The 19,475-nt window shown below is 60.9% G+C and overlaps 1 protein-coding gene across 2 annotated transcripts in view; it reads left to right on the top strand.

The window, feature by feature from the left end:
* Positions 1–1,892: 1,892 nt before the first annotated feature.
* The window catches only part of KIF17 (kinesin family member 17), a 33,068-nt gene continuing 15,485 nt past the window's right edge, over positions 1,893–19,475 (top strand). For both annotated transcript variants that reach the window (XM_040987721.1, XM_040987719.1), the window contains exons 1-7: positions 1,893–2,123; positions 6,351–6,497; positions 7,143–7,244; positions 10,669–10,858; positions 13,972–14,424; positions 16,211–16,317; positions 19,326–19,473. In XM_040987721.1, coding sequence (XP_040843655.1) covers positions 1,893–2,123; positions 6,351–6,497; positions 7,143–7,244; positions 10,669–10,858; positions 13,972–14,424; positions 16,211–16,317; positions 19,326–19,473 — 1,378 coding nt within the window. The remainder of the gene's footprint in view (positions 2,124–6,350; positions 6,498–7,142; positions 7,245–10,668; positions 10,859–13,971; positions 14,425–16,210; positions 16,318–19,325; positions 19,474–19,475) is intronic.

The raw sequence follows: 19,475 nt of genomic DNA, 5'->3' as shown, positions 1-19,475 counted from the left end.
TCCTGCTGACGACTGACAAATCTAGGTTACCCCCCTTTCTGCTTTGAGTGGACTTGGCAGGCCAGCACGGGTGTGCTGGTGAAGTTACGGAATACCTGTTCCCGAGGCAGAGGCCCCGCCACGCTCGCAAGCAACAGGTTGTCACCCTTGGGTGGCAGAGACGGCCACCACTCCCAGCTCCGCTCAGGACAGTCCTGGCCAGTGGCCTTGTCACTGTCTCATCAATCTAGTAACACAAGGGAGCTGTCCACTGGGGTGTCCTCTGTTGGGGCAGGCCATCCTGATCCGTGTCAAATGGGAGTGGGCAGCTGGGCCCCTCTCCCAGCATCTCAGCTGCAACTCCTCCCATCCCTGGGCATGGGCAGTGGAGGACACCCTGTCCCCCTTCCCTCCCTCTGCAGCCTCACATTCCTCTAGCAGGGAGAGGGTTTTGCGCTTTCCTGTGCCTGGGAAGACGGTCCATGAAATATTGGAGTTGGCCCAGGCACCCCTGTGGGAGGCATGGGTCTGACTGCATGCTGGCAAGGTCTGGGGCCAGGTGCCCGGCCGGCATCCTGGCAACGTTTATTGGTTAGAAGTTACACCTAGGGCAAGCATTTTGGCCCACAGGTGCTGACTTCTCAATGTCCTAACATCAGAGCACAGCTCTGTGTGTGTGTGTTTTCCAGCCTACGCCACGTGGGCAGCTCAGCTGTGTGGACACAAATAAAGTGCATTTCCTCCCCTCTTCAGATACAGGCTCCTTTGAAAGGTGGGGCCTCTGTCTGGCCGCTTGGTGCTGAATGGGCTGGGCTCAGGATCTCCGGAAGGAATTGGGTAGGGGGTGTGATCAGCCAGGTCCGACTCCTTCACACCTTCAGGGGAAGGTGCTGTAGGAACAATGCTTGGTGCCTTGAGCGCTGGCTACTGGAGCTTGCTCTCTGCTCCTGTGACATGCCACAGGGCCTTGGCACAGCCTAGGTGGCCGCCACGGCCTCCCCTTCCTCCCGGACGGGCCTCATGCTCAGCCTTGATGTTTCAGCTTGGTCCCAGGCTGCCCGTGGCGGCTCTCCAGGAGTGGGAGTGCGAGCCGCCCTCTGCCGGTCCAGGTGTGCTGGGTCCGCGGCGCGCTAACCGCTTTGTAGGATGTTGGCTTCCGGGGACAGTCTCCTCTGCTGGGCTGCGGGTTGCAGGAGGCACTGAGTTCACCCTGGTTTTCTGCGGGAGTCGTCCAGAGGCTCCCCTGGCCGGCCCCTAGGGCTGGGCCAGACTGCCTCTGCCTGCCCAAAGGGTTCGACTCCTAAAGCTTTGAAAAATCATGAGGTTTAGGAAAAACGAGGTGACAGCTGGGGAGGGAGGGCTCGGGCTCCAGGCTGCCGCCCCCTGCACCGACGCACACCAGAGCTGAGCTGTCGGTAAAGGACAGCGGGCACTCTCAGTGTCTGGGAAAGGAAGTGGAGTCCAGCCTGCGGGTCCCGTCATGGCAGGGCATCCTCGAGTCAGCTGCTGGACCTGGACCGCTTCGGCGGGTGACGGACGCGGGGGCTCCGGCCCTGGAGAACGTGGGGTTCGCGCTGCATCCCCCTGTGACGCCACGGCCGTTGCCCGGCAACCGCGAACGCCTTGGCGGTGTGCGCGCGCGCGCGAGCCGGCGGCTCCGGGGCTCGGGTCCTGCGGCGGCGCCTGCAGCGCGGATCCCCCCACCCCACCCCCGCACCCCCTTTCCCCGCCGGGGCCCAGGCCCAGGCACGGGCGAGCCCGGGCGCTGGAGAAGGCGGCGGCCGTGCCGGCTTGGGCCCTGTGAGTGTCCCGAGCGCCCCCTCCTCCGGGGGCGCCCCCCGACGAGCCCGCCCCTCCCGCCGCGGATCCGTCCCCGCCGCGAGCCCCTGCCCCCCGCGGGCGCCGGCCGCGCCATGGCCGCGGAGGCGGTGAAGGTGGTCGTGCGCTGCCGGCCCATGAACCTGCGCGAGCGGGAGCTGCACTGCCAGCCTGTGGTGACGGTGGACTGCGCGCGCGGCCAGTGCTTCATCCAGAACCCGGGCGCCGCCGACGAGCCCCCCAAGCAGTTCACCTTCGACGGCGCCTACCACACGGACCACGTCACCGAGCAGATCTACAACGAGATCGCCTACCCGCTGGTGGAGGTGCGCCTAGGGACGGCCCTGCCCCCAGGCGCGCGGGCTGGGCGGGGGGCGGGGAGAGCTGGCGCAGGTGGACAGCAGCCGACGTCTGTGCAGACAGGAGATGGCGTCCTGGACTCCGCTGTGCCCAGTGCCCCTTCTTGCTCCTGCTGAGAACCCCCCCGCCCCCCGCGACGGGTACCCCCTCGTGGGATCCCTGGAAGCCCCGAATGCTTTCTGTCCAGCCTCCTGTGTCCCCCCCCCCCCCCGCCCCAGGCCAGCCTCGCCTTTGCCACTCTCCACGTGAGTGGAGTTCATGGAGTTCACTGTGGTGTGAGTGCAGCTGGCTCCTGGTGGCCCTGGCCCTAGCTTGGGGGCAGCCCCGAGGTTGTGAACACGGCTCTGCCTCTTGCTGCAAGGACCCTGGGGTCTCACTCCTGGGGACAGCGTGGCCAGGCTCTCCCAGTGAGCTTGGCTGGAGCTAATCTGTTTCCTACGCTATCCTCTGTTAAACACTGGCTCAGGTATTTGAAAGAGAGAGGGTAGGGGACATGGTTTGCTCCAGTGGAGTAGCCAGGACAGGTCAGGACCAGCGCTCAGACACGGAATGCTGGTGTTGCCTGCAGCAGTTCCCTTGGGTCCCCATCTCTTGTGCCAAGAGTCAGTCCAAGCCTGGAATGAGCTGATATGGTCCGAAGCTCCCCCAGCCAGAGATGATGCCCCAGGCATGAGGGCCAGCTCCCTCCAGGCTTTGAGACTTAGCAAGGTTGTGCCTTGACTCCACTCTCCAACTGGAAGGGTCCCAGGGGGTCACCTGACCCAGTTCTTGTTCCCTATTGGATCCTCAAAGGCCACCAAAGCAGCACCAGCTCTCCCCAGCACATCTGCCCCGACAGGTGCTCAAGCTTCCCAAAGCAGCCCCTTCTGCCTTGTGGGAGCTTGGGTCCCCTCCTCGGCCTGGAGCATGGCCCTGGGCCAGCCATTTGTGGGGGCCCTGGCAGCCCCAGCCCATAGAGGGAGGCAGACAGGACAGCCCTTCAGGTCCCTCCTGCAGCTCATGGGCAAGGGGCAGCGTCTCTGTTCTTAGCAAGTTAGTGAGGAGCAGCAGCAAAGCCAACAGTTGGGATCCAGGGGGATGAGTCAGCAGGGGAAACCTGGAGGCTTTGGCAACACAGGGATGCTCCCAAGCCTGGATATAGGTGGAGAGAGGCGTGGATGGGAGGAGCAGGAGGACTTCCTGGAAGAGGTGTCACAGAGGCTGTGATCTGAAGGCTGAGTGGAGTCAGCCAGTTCTGAGAGCGGTCCTCTGGGTGGAACCAGGCTGGAGGCGGGCGGGCGGGTTTGGTCTTCAGAAGAGCTGGGGACCCTGAAGACTGGAGAATTGCAGAAGGAATTAGGGCTGGTGCTGAGCCTGGCGCCAGCATCCCCTGCCCCGTCCGGCTGCCTCCTGTTAGAAGGGCAGCCAGCAAGCACGTTACAGCCTAGAAGCAGTGGCGCTGGGCAGGCCAGGCTGGCAGTCTTGGTGGCTCCGGGGTCCCGTGACAGCCTGGACAACTTCTGCCCAGGACAGTCCCTCTGGGTCCTGCGTGCTCCTCCCTTCCTTCAGATAGAGGCTCCCGTCCTGACCTTGTCACTGGGTGACGTGTCACCTGTCCTGGAAGCTGCCCACCCAGGACCCTCATTCCAGCTGATCCATCTCCCCATCACTACCTGGTCAGCTCACGGAGCCCAGTCCCAGGACAGCCCCGAGTTAAAGAGTTGGTTAACCCTTGATCTCCCGGAAACTGTTTGGTCCCTAACTGCAGAGCTGTGGCAGACCGTGGGTGGAGGAACGCTAGGTCTGGAGATCTGGAGCTGAGCCGAGGGACCTTCTGTGACAGTGGTCGCGCTCAGTGGCTGCACTGTCCTATGATAGCCATGAACCACATGGCGCAAGTGAGATGCCACTGAGTGCCACCGGGGGGCTGGATTTTAATTTTTTTTTTAATTTGTTTATTTGCAAGCAGAGGGACAGAGAAGGAAGGAGAGAGGGAAGTTGGGGTGGGTGGCGGGGAGAAAAAGATTTCCTCCATTCTCTGATTCAACTCCCCAAATAGCCCCAACTGCCGGGACTGAGCCAGGCTGAAGCCAGGAGCCTGGAGATCCACCCGTGTCTCCTACATGAGTGGGAGGGGTGCAGGTGCTTGGGCCATCGGCTGTTGCCTTCCCAGGCCAAGTTCTCAGGAAGCTGGTTAGGAAGTGGAGCAGCCGGGACTTTGAACTGACACTGCAAGTGGCAGTTTAACGCACTGTGCCGTGGTGATGGCCCTCTGAATGCTAATTTAACTGGAAGTTTTGGTTTCTGTAAGATCAAATTTAACCCCTGTGGCTAGCAGCTGCCATGTGCCTGGCACAGCTCTTGAGCCAAGTCTTTCTGTATGAATACCAAGTGAGCCACATTTTGTGAAGCAAAAGGAAACAGATTCAAATATTTCAGCTCATATTAACAACATATTGCTTCCCTGAGATGCAAATGGGTATTATTTTCATTGCATAATATTAGTGAAATCTCTTACATCCTTTCTTCATACTATGTAAAATCCAGCCTATGTTTTATGCTAATGTCCCAGCAGTTGAATTGGAAGTGGGCGTTTGGTGTAGCAGTAAGGGAGCTGCTTGGGGTCACCGGTGTCTGCTCCCCTTCCTGTTCCACTGTCTGCTGATGTGCATTCTGAAAGGAGCAGGTGCCGGCCATCCTTGTTGAGTTTCTGGATCCTAGAGTGAACCAGTGGATGGGAACTTGTCTGATGTCTGACTCCCTCTCCCTCTGGGCCCTTCAGCTGAATTAAACACGTTAACACAGCGGTGAAACTGTGGCTCTAAATCTAAATTAATTGGAAGTTCAGTTCCTTAGTCACATGGGTGCTCCCTAGTGGGGGCTGGGGACTGCTTCAGTGGGTGGGGCAGCCTGGCACTGCCACTCCTCCAGCTGAGTGTCAGGGCCACACGAGGTTCCGGGGATGAGGCTCCTGAGCCTCCAGTGCGCCTGCTCTGGCCACAGGGCTTTAGAAGTGTGCTCGTGGGCAGGTGGTCTCCTGCTCCTGCCCTGCAGGTGTCCACTCCCGAGTCCCAGCTTCCGCGGGAGGGAGTGCATGCTTACCTATCTTGTGGGCAGCTGGGAACACTGACCTTAGTCCCCTTGAGATGGCCACACCCCACTCTGTCCACATGATGGTCCTGGGGTGTCATACGGGCCCCGAGGCGTGGCAGCAGCCCTCCAGGTCCACATTCCAACACTCTGTTCCATGGTAAGTTCTAGAATCTGTGACCTCATGTGCTCTGTGTGTACGGCGGGTGGACAGATGCTGGCTAAGTAAAGAAAGTCCAGGAGATGGGCTGTTTCGCCTGCATTTTGTTTGGCAGCCTTGTCCTCTCTCCATCCTTCCCTGCACCTGCTCTCAGCTCCCACCTCTCCATCCACGCTCAGCTCCCATGCGGCCTGGCATGAGTCTTGTGCCTGCAGCCCTGTGGGAACCCATACCTCCCTTTTGGTTCCTGATGGCCCTGGGAGACTTTGCCGAGTTCTTGCCTCCCCGCCCCGCCCCCTTGCCCTCTTGGCCACCTCTTCGTGTGCAGTGCCTGTCATTGTCTGCTACAGGTGTCAGTGGTGCTTGTCCTGCCCCCACAGTGCAGGGGGACACTGAGCAAGCGCCCTGTGTGCCTGCTCTCGGGTGCTGCTGCAGTGTGCCTCAGTGTGGTAGGCCCAGCAGCAGGTGTTCTCTGCCCTTATTACAGATGGGCACACCGAGGCACACCTGGCCGTGGGCACACAGCCAAAGGTGCAGATGGGACATGAATGCCCCGGGCCACATCCCCCAGCAGGCTCATCACCCTCAAGCAGTTCCTCCCTCTCCTTCCCAGCAAACCCCTGGCAGGGCAGAGCCTAAATGCTTGCTTGTTTTTTTTTTTTTTTTTTTTTAAAGATTTATTTGATTTATTTGAAAGGCAGAGTGAAAGAAGCAAAGAGATCTTCCATGCACTGGTTCACCCCCCAAATGGTCACAGCAAGAGCTAGGCTGGGTACATTATCCGGTAGCTGCAGGGGAGCCTCAGGGTTCAACTCTCCGAGCTCTACTAGTCTCTACTGCAGCCAGGGCCGTTATGCAGGAGGTCCAGGGAGGGTCCCAGTCTAGTGTGGGGGGCGCCTCACTGTCCACCTTGACCCTGCCCTGGACCCCTGCTGAGCACCAACTTGGGTTTCCTCCCACGCAGGGTGTCACCGAGGGCTACAATGGCACCATCTTTGCCTACGGCCAGACGGGCAGCGGGAAGTCCTTCACTATGCAGGGCCTGCCGGACCCGCCCTCCCAGCGGGGCATCATTCCCAGGGCCTTTGAGCACGTGTTTGAGAGTGTGCAGGTACAGCGTTGGGTGGAGGGCTTGCCAGGCTGTGCTGTCAGGGGCTGGCCTTGCAGGCTCACAGCTGCAGGGTGAGCACTGTTTTCTGGGCAGCTGGTAGAGACAAGGTCACCCTAGGATATGGTGATGTTGGTCCCGAACTCCCGGTGGCCCTGGCTTGGACCTGTCTTGAGCTTCTGTTTGGATTAACTCATTGCTACTGTCCAAGCCTGTGTGGGGAGCTCTTTGCCTAATGAGGTCACCAAGCTTCGAGACCAGGGGGTAACTTAGAGCCCATTTCTGAGGTGGGGGGGGGTTGAGACTTGGAGCCCCTGATGGCCGGGGCAAGTCCTTCCCAGTGCCCGGGCTGTAGGGGGACCATGGGTGGCACTGGGTGGAAAGTCCCCCAATGGGAAATGGCAGAACCTGGCCTGTGAGGGAGCAGCTGGGAGCTGGGGCTGGCTTGAGCCTCACCTGACCCCAGGGAGGACTTTGCTCTTGTCCCTGAGGCTTATGGCTGGAACCTTGGGCATAGCAGGTGGATACAGTGCAGCTTGGAGAGGCCTGGCCTCTCCCGCTCCCTGGCTGCAGAGGACTGTAGCCCAGGGCGGGCTGGGCAGCCGGTGGCTTGGAGCTCAGTCCTGTCTGTGCTTCTCAACCCTGCAGTGCGCAGAGAACACCAAGTTCCTGGTGCGGGCCTCCTACCTGGAGATCTACAATGAGGACGTGCGGGATCTGCTGGGGGCAGACACCAAGCAGAAGCTGGAGGTGGGTGCAGGGGTGGCGGAAGGGGGGATGCTGCTCCTGCCCCGGGGCTCTCGTGCCAGTTCACACTAGGTGGGGACTTTGAACTTGGACTGTGGAGTGTCCTCAGTCAGATTTCATGGTGCAGGGGAAGTATAATGGGCCTCCCCGATCATCGGGCGACGGTGTCTCCTGGGTGCCCCCGCAGCTGCTCAAACACGGAGTTGGTGATAGGCGTCATTTGACTAACTACACTACTAGCCTTTAACTGCTACACAAGGAGTGCTCAGGGAATCTGTAAAGACCCCTGTGCTGAAAAAAAGGCCATAGCAATGGTCACCTGTTAAGCCCTTCCTGCCTACCGGCTGTTGGCACATCCTCCTGCCTCCTGCTAAGTCATCTGGTTGGTGGCTGAGACCCCCACACCGCAAGCATGGGGAAGGGGTACAGAAACCTCCAGGCTGCCAGCATGGGGAGGGGTCGCGGAGATCCGGAACCTCACACACCCTATTTTATAGAAGGGTTCAGTGTGGGACCTTATGCCTCTGGGGAGGAGTCCCGCGTGGACCCAGCTCTGGTGGCGGTGGCTGTGTTGAGAGCAGGATGGAGAGCCGTGCTGGGGTGGCACTGCAGAGTGGAGCCTCAGGGGCACAGGCCGCTCAGAGCAGCCAAGCTTAGGGCTGGCTCCGTGGGCGGCCACTGCCCACTGCCTGTTGTTTGTCCCTGGTCTCTAAGTGGCCAAATGCAGGGGGCAGCGGAAGTGGTGTTACCTCCCTCTTGTCACCATAGGCGGACCAGGCTGGTCCCTTAGGGACCCCAGTGAGGTTGAAAGACCTGGCAGGACTGGGCAGCCAGTGAGTGGCCAGGCTGGCTCTGCTTGGGGTTGTTTGGCCTGCACTTTGGTGAGCAGCTTTGGTCGTGGGGTGAGTCTGGAAGAATAGACCAGCAGCGGTGGGGGGAGGGGTGCTGATACAAATCCACGGCCAGAATTCTGGTGACCTGTCCGTTTCCTGCAGCTCTGACGCTGCTTGCCTGGCCAGACCCCCAGGGCCCCCAGAGGCCTGTGGGTGGCCTAGGGCCAGCCCACCTCCGTGGGGAATCCTTAGTCCTCAAGGAGTGCTTGGAGGGTGCTATGGAGACACCGACTTTACCCAAGGGGAACAGACTCAGAAAGAGGAGGAGGTTTGCTGAGGCCACAGGGCTGGGAGCTAGACTCCATGCTGGACCTTAGCCATGATCCCCAGGGCATGCCCCGTCACTGCTGTGGGCTGGGGAGCCTGACTGGGGGTCCTGACTGGGAGGGTCCCCCACTCTGCAGTGACCCTCAAGGCCATTCATGTCCTGCTCAGCTCACTCCTTGCTCCCTGCACCCTGGGGTTTGTGAGGGAAGGTCTGTAAGTCCCGGGGATGGGTGACAACTGTGCGGCCAACTGAGCAGCCCAAGCCCAGGGAGGAGCTAGACAAATCCTTACAACGCAGAGCCGCACAGGCCCTTCAGGAACTTTTGTCTACCTGCTTCTGCCATCTGCACGATCTCCGTCCAGAGCAGGACCCAGGCCCTGCCCTGCCCCAGCTGGCTTGTTGCTAGGCAGCAGTGCTCTGCCCTGTCTGTGTGAGATCCACGGCCGCCCACCTAGAGCCACCCACCTGGAGCTGTACCCTCCTTCTGGCTCTGGGTGCATCTGCTGCATGGCTCAGCCGGCAGGCAGGCTGGCAGGCAGGCACAACGCCTGCTGACTGGGGCATCAGGGACCCCTGCTCTTCCCCGCCAACTCAGACCACTCATGCCCTCACCCACTTCCTGCGGACCCAGGGCTGGGTGAGCTGGGCTGCCAGGAACTGCCTGTGACCACTCCCCAGGGGGGCACCATGAGTCTGGCCCATGCCTTGTGGAGGACATGCAGGGGGACAGGACACAAAGGCACGGTTACTTTCTCATCCTTTGCAACAGAGAAGGAACAGAGGTTCCATGCATGGCCAGCCGCTGCATAGCCGGTAGAGCAGGGCTGTGTCTTTTGGGCCATGTGCTCTCGGTGTGGGCCCTGAACCTGCTTGGCACAGATCTGCCTGCGAGAGATCGGGGAAGCAGAGCCGCATGCCTGCTGCAGCCACTAAAACCTCTATCACACAACCCATGTCAAGGGCCTGCCTGCTCCCTCAACCTACGGAGGTGGATCATGGTCCATCTCTGTCCCTGCCACTTCCCAGCTGGTTGTCATAGCAACCCAGCTCTGGCTTCAGCGCAGCTGGGATGAGCAGTCACTGAGGAGCTGTGCACTGTGGGTGGCCGTTTCTCAGTGGAGCCCTGCCTGGGGGGGTGGGGTCGGGAGTTGCTGGGAAGGGCACTCCTTGGGGTCCCCTCAGGTGTGGGGGTGGGGAATAGAACCTCCTGGACCAACGATAGAGTATGGAGAGCCCCCCAGTCCTGTGCAGGGGTGCATCTTCTGGGGCTTCCCAGGCCCATGTGACCTGCCCCGACGCAGGTGCGCTGAACTGCTATTTAGACCCATTGTCGGCCTCACGCGCAGGCCAGTCTCATGCAAGTAGAATGTGTCATTCCCATTTCACAGATGAGGGGAGAGAGACAAAGAGAGAAGCAGGTGGCAGCACCAGGTTTCGTCTGAGTCTAAAACAGGGAACCTGGTGCAGCTGGGATCCCCTCTCACTGGGTCTTTGTGCCAGCTGGGGTCCCAGCTTCTGGGGGTGGCAGCCCTCCAGCAGTCCGTGGATGGTGAGGTTGCAGCTGGAGGGGCTGCCCTGCCCCCCACATCCTGCCTCCTGCTTCTATTGCCTGTGCTGCTCCTCCCCGGTCAAGGTCAGCCCTTTGTCCTGCTAGAGGCTTCAGCCTGTCTCCTCCCAGCCCCTGAAGTCTCCCACTGCTAGAGCCCCACCATGGCCATGACCTTGAGCAAGCTGTTCAGCCTTGCTTTGCCACCCTGTTTGCCCTGTGCCCCAGGTCCACTCCCTGGGCTGGGCCCTTCAGAGGGGAGGCCCTGAAGTGCCTGGAGCGAAGCATTGGTGTCTTCTGTGCTCAGGCTGGCACAGCTGTTGGCATCCCTGGCACTGTGGGCTGTGGTAGCAAATGGCCAGTCACCTGCTGGGGTCCCAGGAGTGAGGGCAGCTGCCAGGCTAAAACCCGCCTTTCCAGTGGTGACACTGCAGCTTCGGAATGGCGGCTGGCATTTAGGGGACATTTGTCCTATGCCAGAGGCACCATGCCGAACCACCAACACCCTTTATTTTAGTGGATTCTCACCGTGTCTGGATGAGATGGGTATCTCACCTATTGTACAAATGTGGAAACTGAGGCTCACGCTGAGTCACAACCCGAAGTCCCACAAGAAGGAGGCAGGGATAGGGCAGCCTGGAATGACTGCCCGAGGCTGCAGGTGTGTTCTGGGTGGAGCTGAGTGCAACTGCAGCCCTGAGCAGTCCGTCCCGCCCGCAGCTGAAGGAGCACCCGGAGAAGGGCGTGTATGTGAAGGGGCTGTCCATGCACACGGTGCACAACGTGGCACAGTGCGAGCGCATCATGGAGATGGGCTGGAAGAACCGCTCGGTGGGCTACACCCTCATGAACAAGGACTCCTCACGCTCCCACTCCATCTTCACCATCAGCATCGAGATCTACGCTGTGGGTAGGTGGCGGGGCAGGCCCTGAGCCGGTCCCACTCCTGGGTGTGGGTAGGGGTGCGGTCAGGAGCTAGGAAGGGGGGCCGTCAGAGGGCGCCCCGGCGGCCGTCACTGCAGCAATCCCCTGGCCCCGTGAGCCTGCAGTCTGTGGTCATTGTCCCAGGGATGCGACAGCCGCCCCGCTCCCCAAGGCAGACCACTGCCCACAGTTTCCAGGGTGGAGTCGAGGTTGCACAGCCAGGGGGTGTCCGAGCAGGGCTTCCATCTGAAGGCTGCCCGGAGTGTGTATCGCTGAGACCTATTCTCACGCTGCCCCACGCTGGAGTTTGTGGGAACCTGGAATGGAAAGAAAGGCTGATCTGGGGCCACCCACAGGTGCTGTGTCCTGGGTCCCACCCCGCAGTCCTGGGCTGGGCAGGTCCCATCCGTCTCCTTTTACAGTGGAGAAGCTGAGGCTTGCAGCCGCCCGGTGCGCTGCTTGTCTCAGCTTCCTCTAGCCCAGGTGGAGCCCACATCTTCCTGACGCCCTGCCTCTGCTGTGTACCCTGCTGCTGCTGTCCCCAAGGTGGTGGGACACCCAGAGAGCTGGGGAGCAGACACCTAGCAGTCAGCACCTGGGGCCCAGCCAGCCCCCCTACACCTGCTGCTGGCTGAATGCTCCCCAGGGCTGTGCCTCTGGGGAGGGAAGGATCAACCTGGTCATAGCTGCCTGTGGGGTGGCTGGGGGAGGGACAGGGATGGAAGTGGGCAGGTGGGAGGGCGGTGTCCCTCTGGGGGTTTGTAGGAGGGGGTGATAGACCATTAACAGATGTAAAAACGAATACTGTTTATTTTTAATTGGAAAGGCAGATATACAGAGAGTAGGAGAGACAGAGAGAAAGATCTTCCATCTGCTGGTTCACTCCCCAAGTGACTGCATCAGCCAGAGCTGAGCCAATCCAAAGCCAGGAGCCAAGAGCCTCCTCCAGGTCTCCCACACAGATGCAGGGTCTCAATGCTTTGAAATGTCCTCCACTGCTTTCCCAGGCCACAAGCAGGGAGCTGGATGGGAACTGGAGCAACCAGGACGGGAACTGGCACCCATATGAGATCCTGGCACATGCAAGGCAAGGACTTTAGCCACTAGGCTATTGTGCCGGGCCCAGTGACTGTTTTCATTATAAAATATCCAAGCCCCACAAAGATACGTAGAGATCAGAGGGGAAATGAGCCATGTTTCCTAGAGCCGGCAAAGCCAGCTCTCACCTCAGAGCACACTCTGCTTTGCTCTTTTTTTATTTTTAAGGTTTATGTATTTGAAAGGCAGAGTCACAAACAGAGAGACAGAGACACTGAGGGAGAGACAGAGACACTGAGGGAGAGACCCGTAACTCATCCATCTGCTAGTGTACTCCCCAAATGGCCAGGTCGCCAGGATGGGCCAGGCCAAAGCCAGGTGTCCGGAATTCCAACTAGTCCCACGTGGGTACACTCGGGCCATCTGCTGCTGCGTTTGCAGGTGCACTAGCAGGGAGCTGGATCGGCCGTGGAGCAGCCGGGACTCAAACGCGGGTGCCGGCCTCACAGCTGGCTGCCTTACCCTGTGTGCCCCAACGCTGGTAGCATCTTGTCTTTTTGTGCTTGTTTTGTGTAAGCGTTCTGGGCATGACTGGCACCTGTGCTCTGGGTGGCTCCTCCTGTGTTCTGTCTGCCAGGCCCTCACCAAGCGTGGCCCTCGTCACCACTGCGGGCTCACGGCTCACGGGCCACTTCGAGCCTGCCCCTGGCCGGGTGTTAGAGTTGCTCCAGCTTTCCGGTTGTGTCAGCCAGTCCCCAACCAGGCCCCGTCATGCCCGGAGTGGCTCGCCTTGAGGAGCTTCCCTGCAGCCAAGCCCTGGGGCCAGGTCACACCGGGGCACACAGCACACGTGTGTGTTTGTGTCCTGTGACCTTGGCCTAAGTGTGGAGCTTTCCCAAAGGGCAGTCCCAGCACCTGCCTGCTCTTAAAAAAAGAACAGAGGAGGCACTCGCTGCTCTGGCTCCCTCTCCAGCTGCCTGCAGTAGCCAGGGCGGGGCCAGGAGCCAGGGACTCTGAGTGCTGTCCTGTGTGAGTGGCGGGGGCCCAAGCACGTGAGCCATCCCAGGTTGCACAGCGGCAGGAATGGAGTCAGAGGTGGAGTCACACTAGATCTCGGATGTGGGGTGTGGGCCAGCTCCTGCACCAGAGGCGCCAGGCCCCTCATGGCTCCTTGTGCCCAGCCAAGCTTGACGCCCAGTTAACAAAAGCAGCTTTGGTTCCAGCCAGCTGCAGACCCAGCAGGGAGGCCCCCACACCCTGCCTCTCTGCCCCACAGCTGGGACCTTGGGCCTTGTCTGCTGAGTGGGACGTGGACACTGTTGCCCTCCCTCACGTGGGACAGTTATAGGGCTGCCCAGGGACAGGGAGCCACAGAGCAGCACCGAGAGGCAGCACTCGCCAGGTGGGCATGGGGGCCCTGGGCAGGTCCGGGCCTGGGCTCGGGGCACCTGTGCTGAGAGGAAGGGAGCGGGCTTTGAATCCAGTGGAGTTGTCCCCCCAAGTGTCACAGCTGGGGGGACAGGGTCAGCATGGGACCCTTTGGGGCCACAGCCCCCCCAGGCCAGCTGCTGCAGCCCACCACAGCTGCTGTGCTACCGCTCTGCACACCAGGGCTGTTGCCCCATCACGGCGGGTCCTGCCCTGTGAATGTGTTGCTGACCTAGCTGCTCCGTCCCAGCCGCTGACCCTCGGGGGGAGCTAGAGCTGCTCTCGTAGGCTTGGTGTGCAGAACTGAGGACCAGAGAGCTAGCCCGGCTATACCTCCTTACCCTCTGCCTCAGGCCTGGAGGAGGAGCTGCAGGGGGGAGCTGGAAGGAACCTCTGCCCCGAGAACAGCCTGTGCTCTGGGCCCTGCTCCCTGGGATTGGGCCAGCTCACATCTGACCTTGACCCTAGCGGATCATGTGAATTTGACCTTGGTGAATCAAGTGTCCTCTCTGGGCCCCGGTGTCCTCCTTTGGGCACCATGGTGGTACCTCCCAGGGACTCCTCTCAGCGGTGAGGAGCGTCCTGGGGCTCACTGCGTGCTGGCCCCACTGCACCTGGCCACTCTGTCTGTAGATGAGCGGGGCAAGGACCACCTCCGCGCGGGCAAGCTGAATCTGGTGGACTTGGCGGGCAGCGAGCGGCAGTCCAAGACGGGAGCCACCGGGGAGCGGCTCAAGGAGGCCACCAAGATCAACCTGTCGCTGTCAGCGCTAGGCAATGTTATCTCGGCGCTGGTGGACGGGCGCTGTAAGCACATCCCGTACCGCGACTCGAAGCTCACCCGGCTGCTGCAGGACTCGCTGGGCGGCAACACCAAGACGCTGATGGTGGCCTGCCTGTCGCCTGCCGACAACAACTACGACGAGTCCCTGAGCACGCTGCGCTATGCCAACCGGGCCAAGAACATCAAGAACAAGCCGCGCATCAACGAGGACCCCAAGGACGCGCTCCTTCGCGAGTACCAGGAGGAAATCAAGAAGCTCAAGGCCATCTTGGCCCAGCAGATGGGCCCGGGCGGCCAGACAGGTAGGCTGCCGGACGGTGGTGGCCGGCAGAGGAGGCGGGAGCTTGGCCCTGACTTCCAGCCCCCACTTCTCCTGATTCCGTGTGGGCACAGCTTTCCCTGTTTGGTTGTTTTGTCTGTTTTATTTGAAAATCAGAGAGACAGATCTTCCATCCACTGGTTTACTCCCCAAGTGTCAGTGACAGCTGGGGTTGGGTCAGGCCAAAGGCAGGAAGAGAACCTACTGTCTCCCGGGGTGGGCATTAGCAGGAAGCTGGCATTAGGAAGAGAACCATATCTGGACCCAGGCACTCCAATACTGATGCAGGCCCCCCACGCTCCCACTGTCTTACCTGCTGCCCCGGATGCTCACTCCTGGGCACAGCTTGGCAAGAGTCAGGTGCAGCCCTGGCTGGAACAGTCACATGGAATGCGTGCTGTCAGTGATCTGAGGAAGTGGCCCTGCTCTGGCATGTCCCACCAGCCCAAGGCCCTGTCACCCGCTGCCTGCCCCACTGCGCCTCCGTCATCCCCTCTGTGTGCTGGCTGTCTCCGGGACAGTGTTGCGGTGCTGGCTGGCTGACTCCTCCATGTCCCACCTTGCTCTGCAGTAAGGAGGCTGTTGCTGCCATGTGCAGGCCCAGGCGTGTGGGCTGCCATTGGGCGGAGGGCTATCAGGCCATCCTACTGAGCCGGACCTGCCAAGGTCCCCTGCAATCTCCCTCTCTCTGTCTCGGGGAAGCAAGTGTGCGAGAGCCAGGTCTGTCTGCCCATCTGTCAAGCCCCATGCCATCTCCATCGGCTGGTCTGCTCACATGTCTACCTGCCTGCCTTCTCATCCATGCCATGATTTGTCCATTTCCTTCCTTCATCACACACCCACCTGCTCCTCATTCATTTGTTCCACCCATGCAGTTACCCGACCCCACTGCCCTCCCAGCCCACCCTGCAGTCAGGGCACTCGCTCACTCCGGTCCAACCTCCTGCCCCATTCATCCATTCATCCATTCCCAGTTCCTGAGCTAAATGTTTTAGCAGGCCCTAAGGCAGACCCCCGCAGTGGGCAGAAAGGGGTGTGTGGTCAGGTCTGTGGGGGTGGCGTGGGGTTAGTCCCAGCTGGCTTCACAGAGCAGACAGTGACTAACCCCATGAGGACGTGGGGCTGCGAGTAGCTGGGATGTGTGCTTAGGGCTTTGAGGTTCCTCTGGGAAGACACACAGGCTGCTGCGGGCTACCGTGGGGTGGGGACTGGCGGGGGGTGGAGAGGGGAGGGCCTTGAACCCTCCAGGAGGAATTCCACTCTGGTCACCTGCCCCCCTCTTCTTTCCCTTCTCCCCATGCTGCCCAGCGCCCCCCAAGGGCAGTAAGCGGGAGGCCAAGTTGGGAGTGGTGAGAGGTCCCAGGAGTGGCTGGGGAGGCAGTGTCACTGGGTCCGCTAATACTGAGGCCGTCCAGGGTCGCTGCTCCACGAGCATGGCACTGAGGCAGGTGGTGAGTGAGGCAGCCAACACCAGCTCACCCCCACCTCCGCAGGCCCCTGGGCCGCAGTCCCCTCCTGTGAAGCAGTGGAAAGCACTGCCCCAGGATGGCCGAGGCTCGTGCTGCCCCAGTGTCCTGTTGCTATCCCCACCTGCTGATGGCACTGCCTGCCTGTGGCTCTGGCACCTGCGGCTCTGGCACCCGCCCTGTGTCCTGTCTGCGATGACCTCAGCCCTCGTGGGCGTGTCCAAGCGAGCACGTGGTGACCCTTGCACGGGCTCCTCCAAGCCGTGTGTGCCTCCTTCTCAGCTGCTTTCCCTCTTCTCCCAGCCCTACTGTCTGGCCAGGAGCCCCAGCGTCCCGGCCAGGGTGAGGAGAAGCTGATCCCACCTGTGACCCAGCATGACGCTGAGGCTGAGAAACAGCTCATCCGGGAGGTGAGGCCCGAGCAGGCACAGTGGGGAGAGGGCTGGGGGCCGCCGCCTCGTCTCCACAGGTAGCGTTCCTCCTTCACTACCATCGCCCTCCTCTGTACCTGTAGGCCCACTGTGTGGCTGAAGCTTCGAGATGCCATGACTTGTCCAAGCTCATGTGGCTAAGGAGGGCAAGTGCCAGGATTCGAACTTGGGGTCCTGAGTCCAGCCTGCAGGCCATGCCGCTTCAGAGCCTGCATGGGAGAGAACGGACAGGGTGTGAGGCTCCTCCAGGAGCACTGGGGATGGAAGCAGAGAGGCCCTCCTGGCTGTGGGAGAGGCTTGTGCACAGGCTGGGGCTCCCAACAGAGCAGCCTCTGGCCAGTGGGTGAGGGCAGACTTATCCTCTGGGGACCCAAGGGCCTCCCAGCCTCCCTGGGGAGCTGTGGGGCAGGGGTCACTGCCACAGCCTCTGGCTGTGGGCACCCCTCCCTTTCGAAGTGGGGAACTGGGTGCCACCCCTCCTCTCAGCACCCTGACTGTTGCAGGGACAGTTTGGCTCCTGCCGCTCAACATGACCTCAGTTGGGGTCAGCCCTCAGACCCTGAAGTCTTTCAGGCTGTAGGGGCCAGGGGTCTCTGGTTGGGGGAAGCACAGCAGGTGAGGCCTAGGGGAGCTTGGGGTTCTGGGAGGCTGGCTGCTGGGGAGGGCTCCCGAGGAGGAGGCATGATGAGTGGCAGAAGTTCACAGGAGAGGCAGGGCATGGCAGCAGCCGCAGTTGTGGAACCTTGCCCCTGGGTCCAGGACGTTGCTCGGCCTTTTCCGTGTAGAGCGGCTGGCGCCATCTCGTGGTCAGCTGGGAGAACAGCGCTGTTGCCAGTCCACTGCGAAGGAGAGAAGGGGCAGGAGGCCAGAGATGGGATGGCCTTGTGACTTGAGCAAGAACCAGGCTGCCTGCCCTCCTCCAGCACAGCCCGGTGGTAGCAAGAGCCCCCCACCCCGTTGCTGCCTCGCCACAGGGATTCGGTTGACTGCCCCAGGGGTCTCTCCTGGGAGCCTTACTTAGAGGAGTTGGCGGGGAGACTTACCTGGGGACTGGGCTTTCCTGTCCATTACAGTGCAAGCAGGAGGCCCAGGGAGGAGGCCCAGGCCCAGGGAGGAGGCCCAGGCCCAGGGAGGAGGCCTCTCGGCAGGGAGGGGTGTGGTCAGGAACGAGTCAGCTATGAGTTCGTGTGAGGGGTGCCCTGAGCTGTATGGACAGGATGGGGGAAAGGGCAATGAGAGTTGACTAGAATATTCCCATCTTGCTGCCTTGTTTTGTGGCCTGGCCCTGATAGGCTGTGAGACTCTGGGCAGGCTGCTGGTGGGCATGGAGCCTCTGGGCCCTCACCTGTGGCACACACAGGTGCCCGGCAGCTGTCCCACAGCTGCACGGGGTGGGCAATGCGACATGTGGGAGTCTCTTTCTGGGCTGTGCAGTGAGGACCAAGCAGGAGGAGGGGGAGGAGTGCTGAGCCCCCTCATCCTTAGCGTATTCTGAGCCTGCTCGGCATGAGGCCTGGAGGGGCACACGGAGCCAGGAAGTTGAAGTTTTGGTGCTGGAAGTGAGAAGTGGGCAGGTGGGTGTGGTCTTAGGGAGAGAGGTTGAGGCGTGGGAGGCAGGTGGGAGATTGAGAGCATCTCACCTTTGAGGCGGGCTGGATGCCAGACAGCTCATCCAGGGGGAGTGTGCGGGCGGTAGAGCTGCAGGTGGAGGTGAGGGGCAGTTATCTGTGACGGAGTGAAGGTGCTACGGCAGTGGAGGAGGGTGAGGGCTGGGGGTGTGTCCTGTGATGGGAGCCCTGCCTGCGATTTGGGGCCTGTGGTTAAAGGTGAGGTGGGAGGGTGGTGCCGCTGTGTGCATACATGTGTATTTGTGAGAATACGTGCACATATGTTTGCATGCCAGCGTGTGTTAGCATGCACTGCACACATATTAGCATATGCACATCATGGATGTATACAGACATTGCATAAGCATTGTGTGCTAATTACGTCTCTGTGCAGGTATACTGCTGTATGCATCTGTGTCCGTGTGTGCACCTGCTAGTGTGCACGTGCGAGTGTGCATTTCTGTGAGTGCTGATGCATGAGTGTGTGGTCTTGCGTGAATATGTGCCAACAGCCACGTACACTTCTGGGTCTTGCTAGGGTGCAGGTTGGGGTGGCTGAGCCTGGGTTACATGGGGCCCATGGATTGAGGGGTACCAGATCTTGCTGGGACAGGCAGGAAGTGAGGAGAGAGGCTTGGTGAGCCACTGGGCCTCTGTGATGTGGCAGGCGTGACCATGAGGCTCAGATGTGCCCAGTTCTGACGTCCACCTGTCTGTCCCCTCTCTCCTTCCTGAGAACACAGCCAGGCGGCCCGCTTGCTGAGGCTGTCCCCTCGCAAGGGGGGTGTGTCAGAGCCCGTGTCTGTGGCTCACCCTGGAACCTCCTGTGTTTTGTGAGTCCCCATCCTGTGCTGGGCACAGGACTGCCCTTGCCTGGGTGTTGTGTCGGGCTGAAGGGCGCAGATGCCATCTGTTCTGTCCGTGAACTTGGGGAGCCATTGATGTGCCTTAGATAGGGAAGTGGCGGGGAGAGTACATGGTCTGCTGGAAATGCAGGGCAGCTGTGGGGAGAAGGGTCTGGGGCGATAGCAGGGGTGGAAGTGGGGCCCCGAGGGGCTCCCTGGGTGAGAGCTGGTGATGGCGCAGTGGTGTGGAAGAAAGCAGGTGGACAAGAGCTGGTTTTGTCACCGATGGGCTGGGGACCTTTGACCACAGCGTGCTCCTGTTGGCGTGGGAAGGCGCTCAGGGTGCGTTGGCGGGTGGGGAAGACAGTGAACCTGTCCCTGTGCTGTTATCCCGGAAAGCGCATGAGCCGGAGTCAGGGAGGGCTTCCCGGGGGCGGGGGCTTGCTCAGTGTAGGGTAGGGGATTGTAGCCTCCTGCTTGTGGCCGAGTGAGAGGAGGGAGCATCGAGGGCTGCTCACAGGCCACCCACCCCCAGGAGTACGAGCAGCGCCTGGCCCAGCTGAAGGCCGACTACCAGGCGGAGCAGGAGTCCCGGGCGCGGCTGGAGGAGGACATCACGGCCATGCGCAATTCGTACGACATGAAGCTGTCCACACTGGAGGAGAACCTGCGCAAGGAGACAGGT

The sequence above is a fragment of the Ochotona curzoniae genome, unplaced genomic scaffold (assembly GCF_017591425.1).
Source record: "Ochotona curzoniae isolate NIBS_2020 unplaced genomic scaffold, NIBS_Ocur_1.0 contig_4792, whole genome shotgun sequence".
NCBI classification, from domain to species: domain Eukaryota; kingdom Metazoa; phylum Chordata; class Mammalia; order Lagomorpha; family Ochotonidae; genus Ochotona; species Ochotona curzoniae.
Note: the sequence above shows the minus strand (reverse complement) of the source record. Positions and strands in the feature narration are given on the sequence as shown.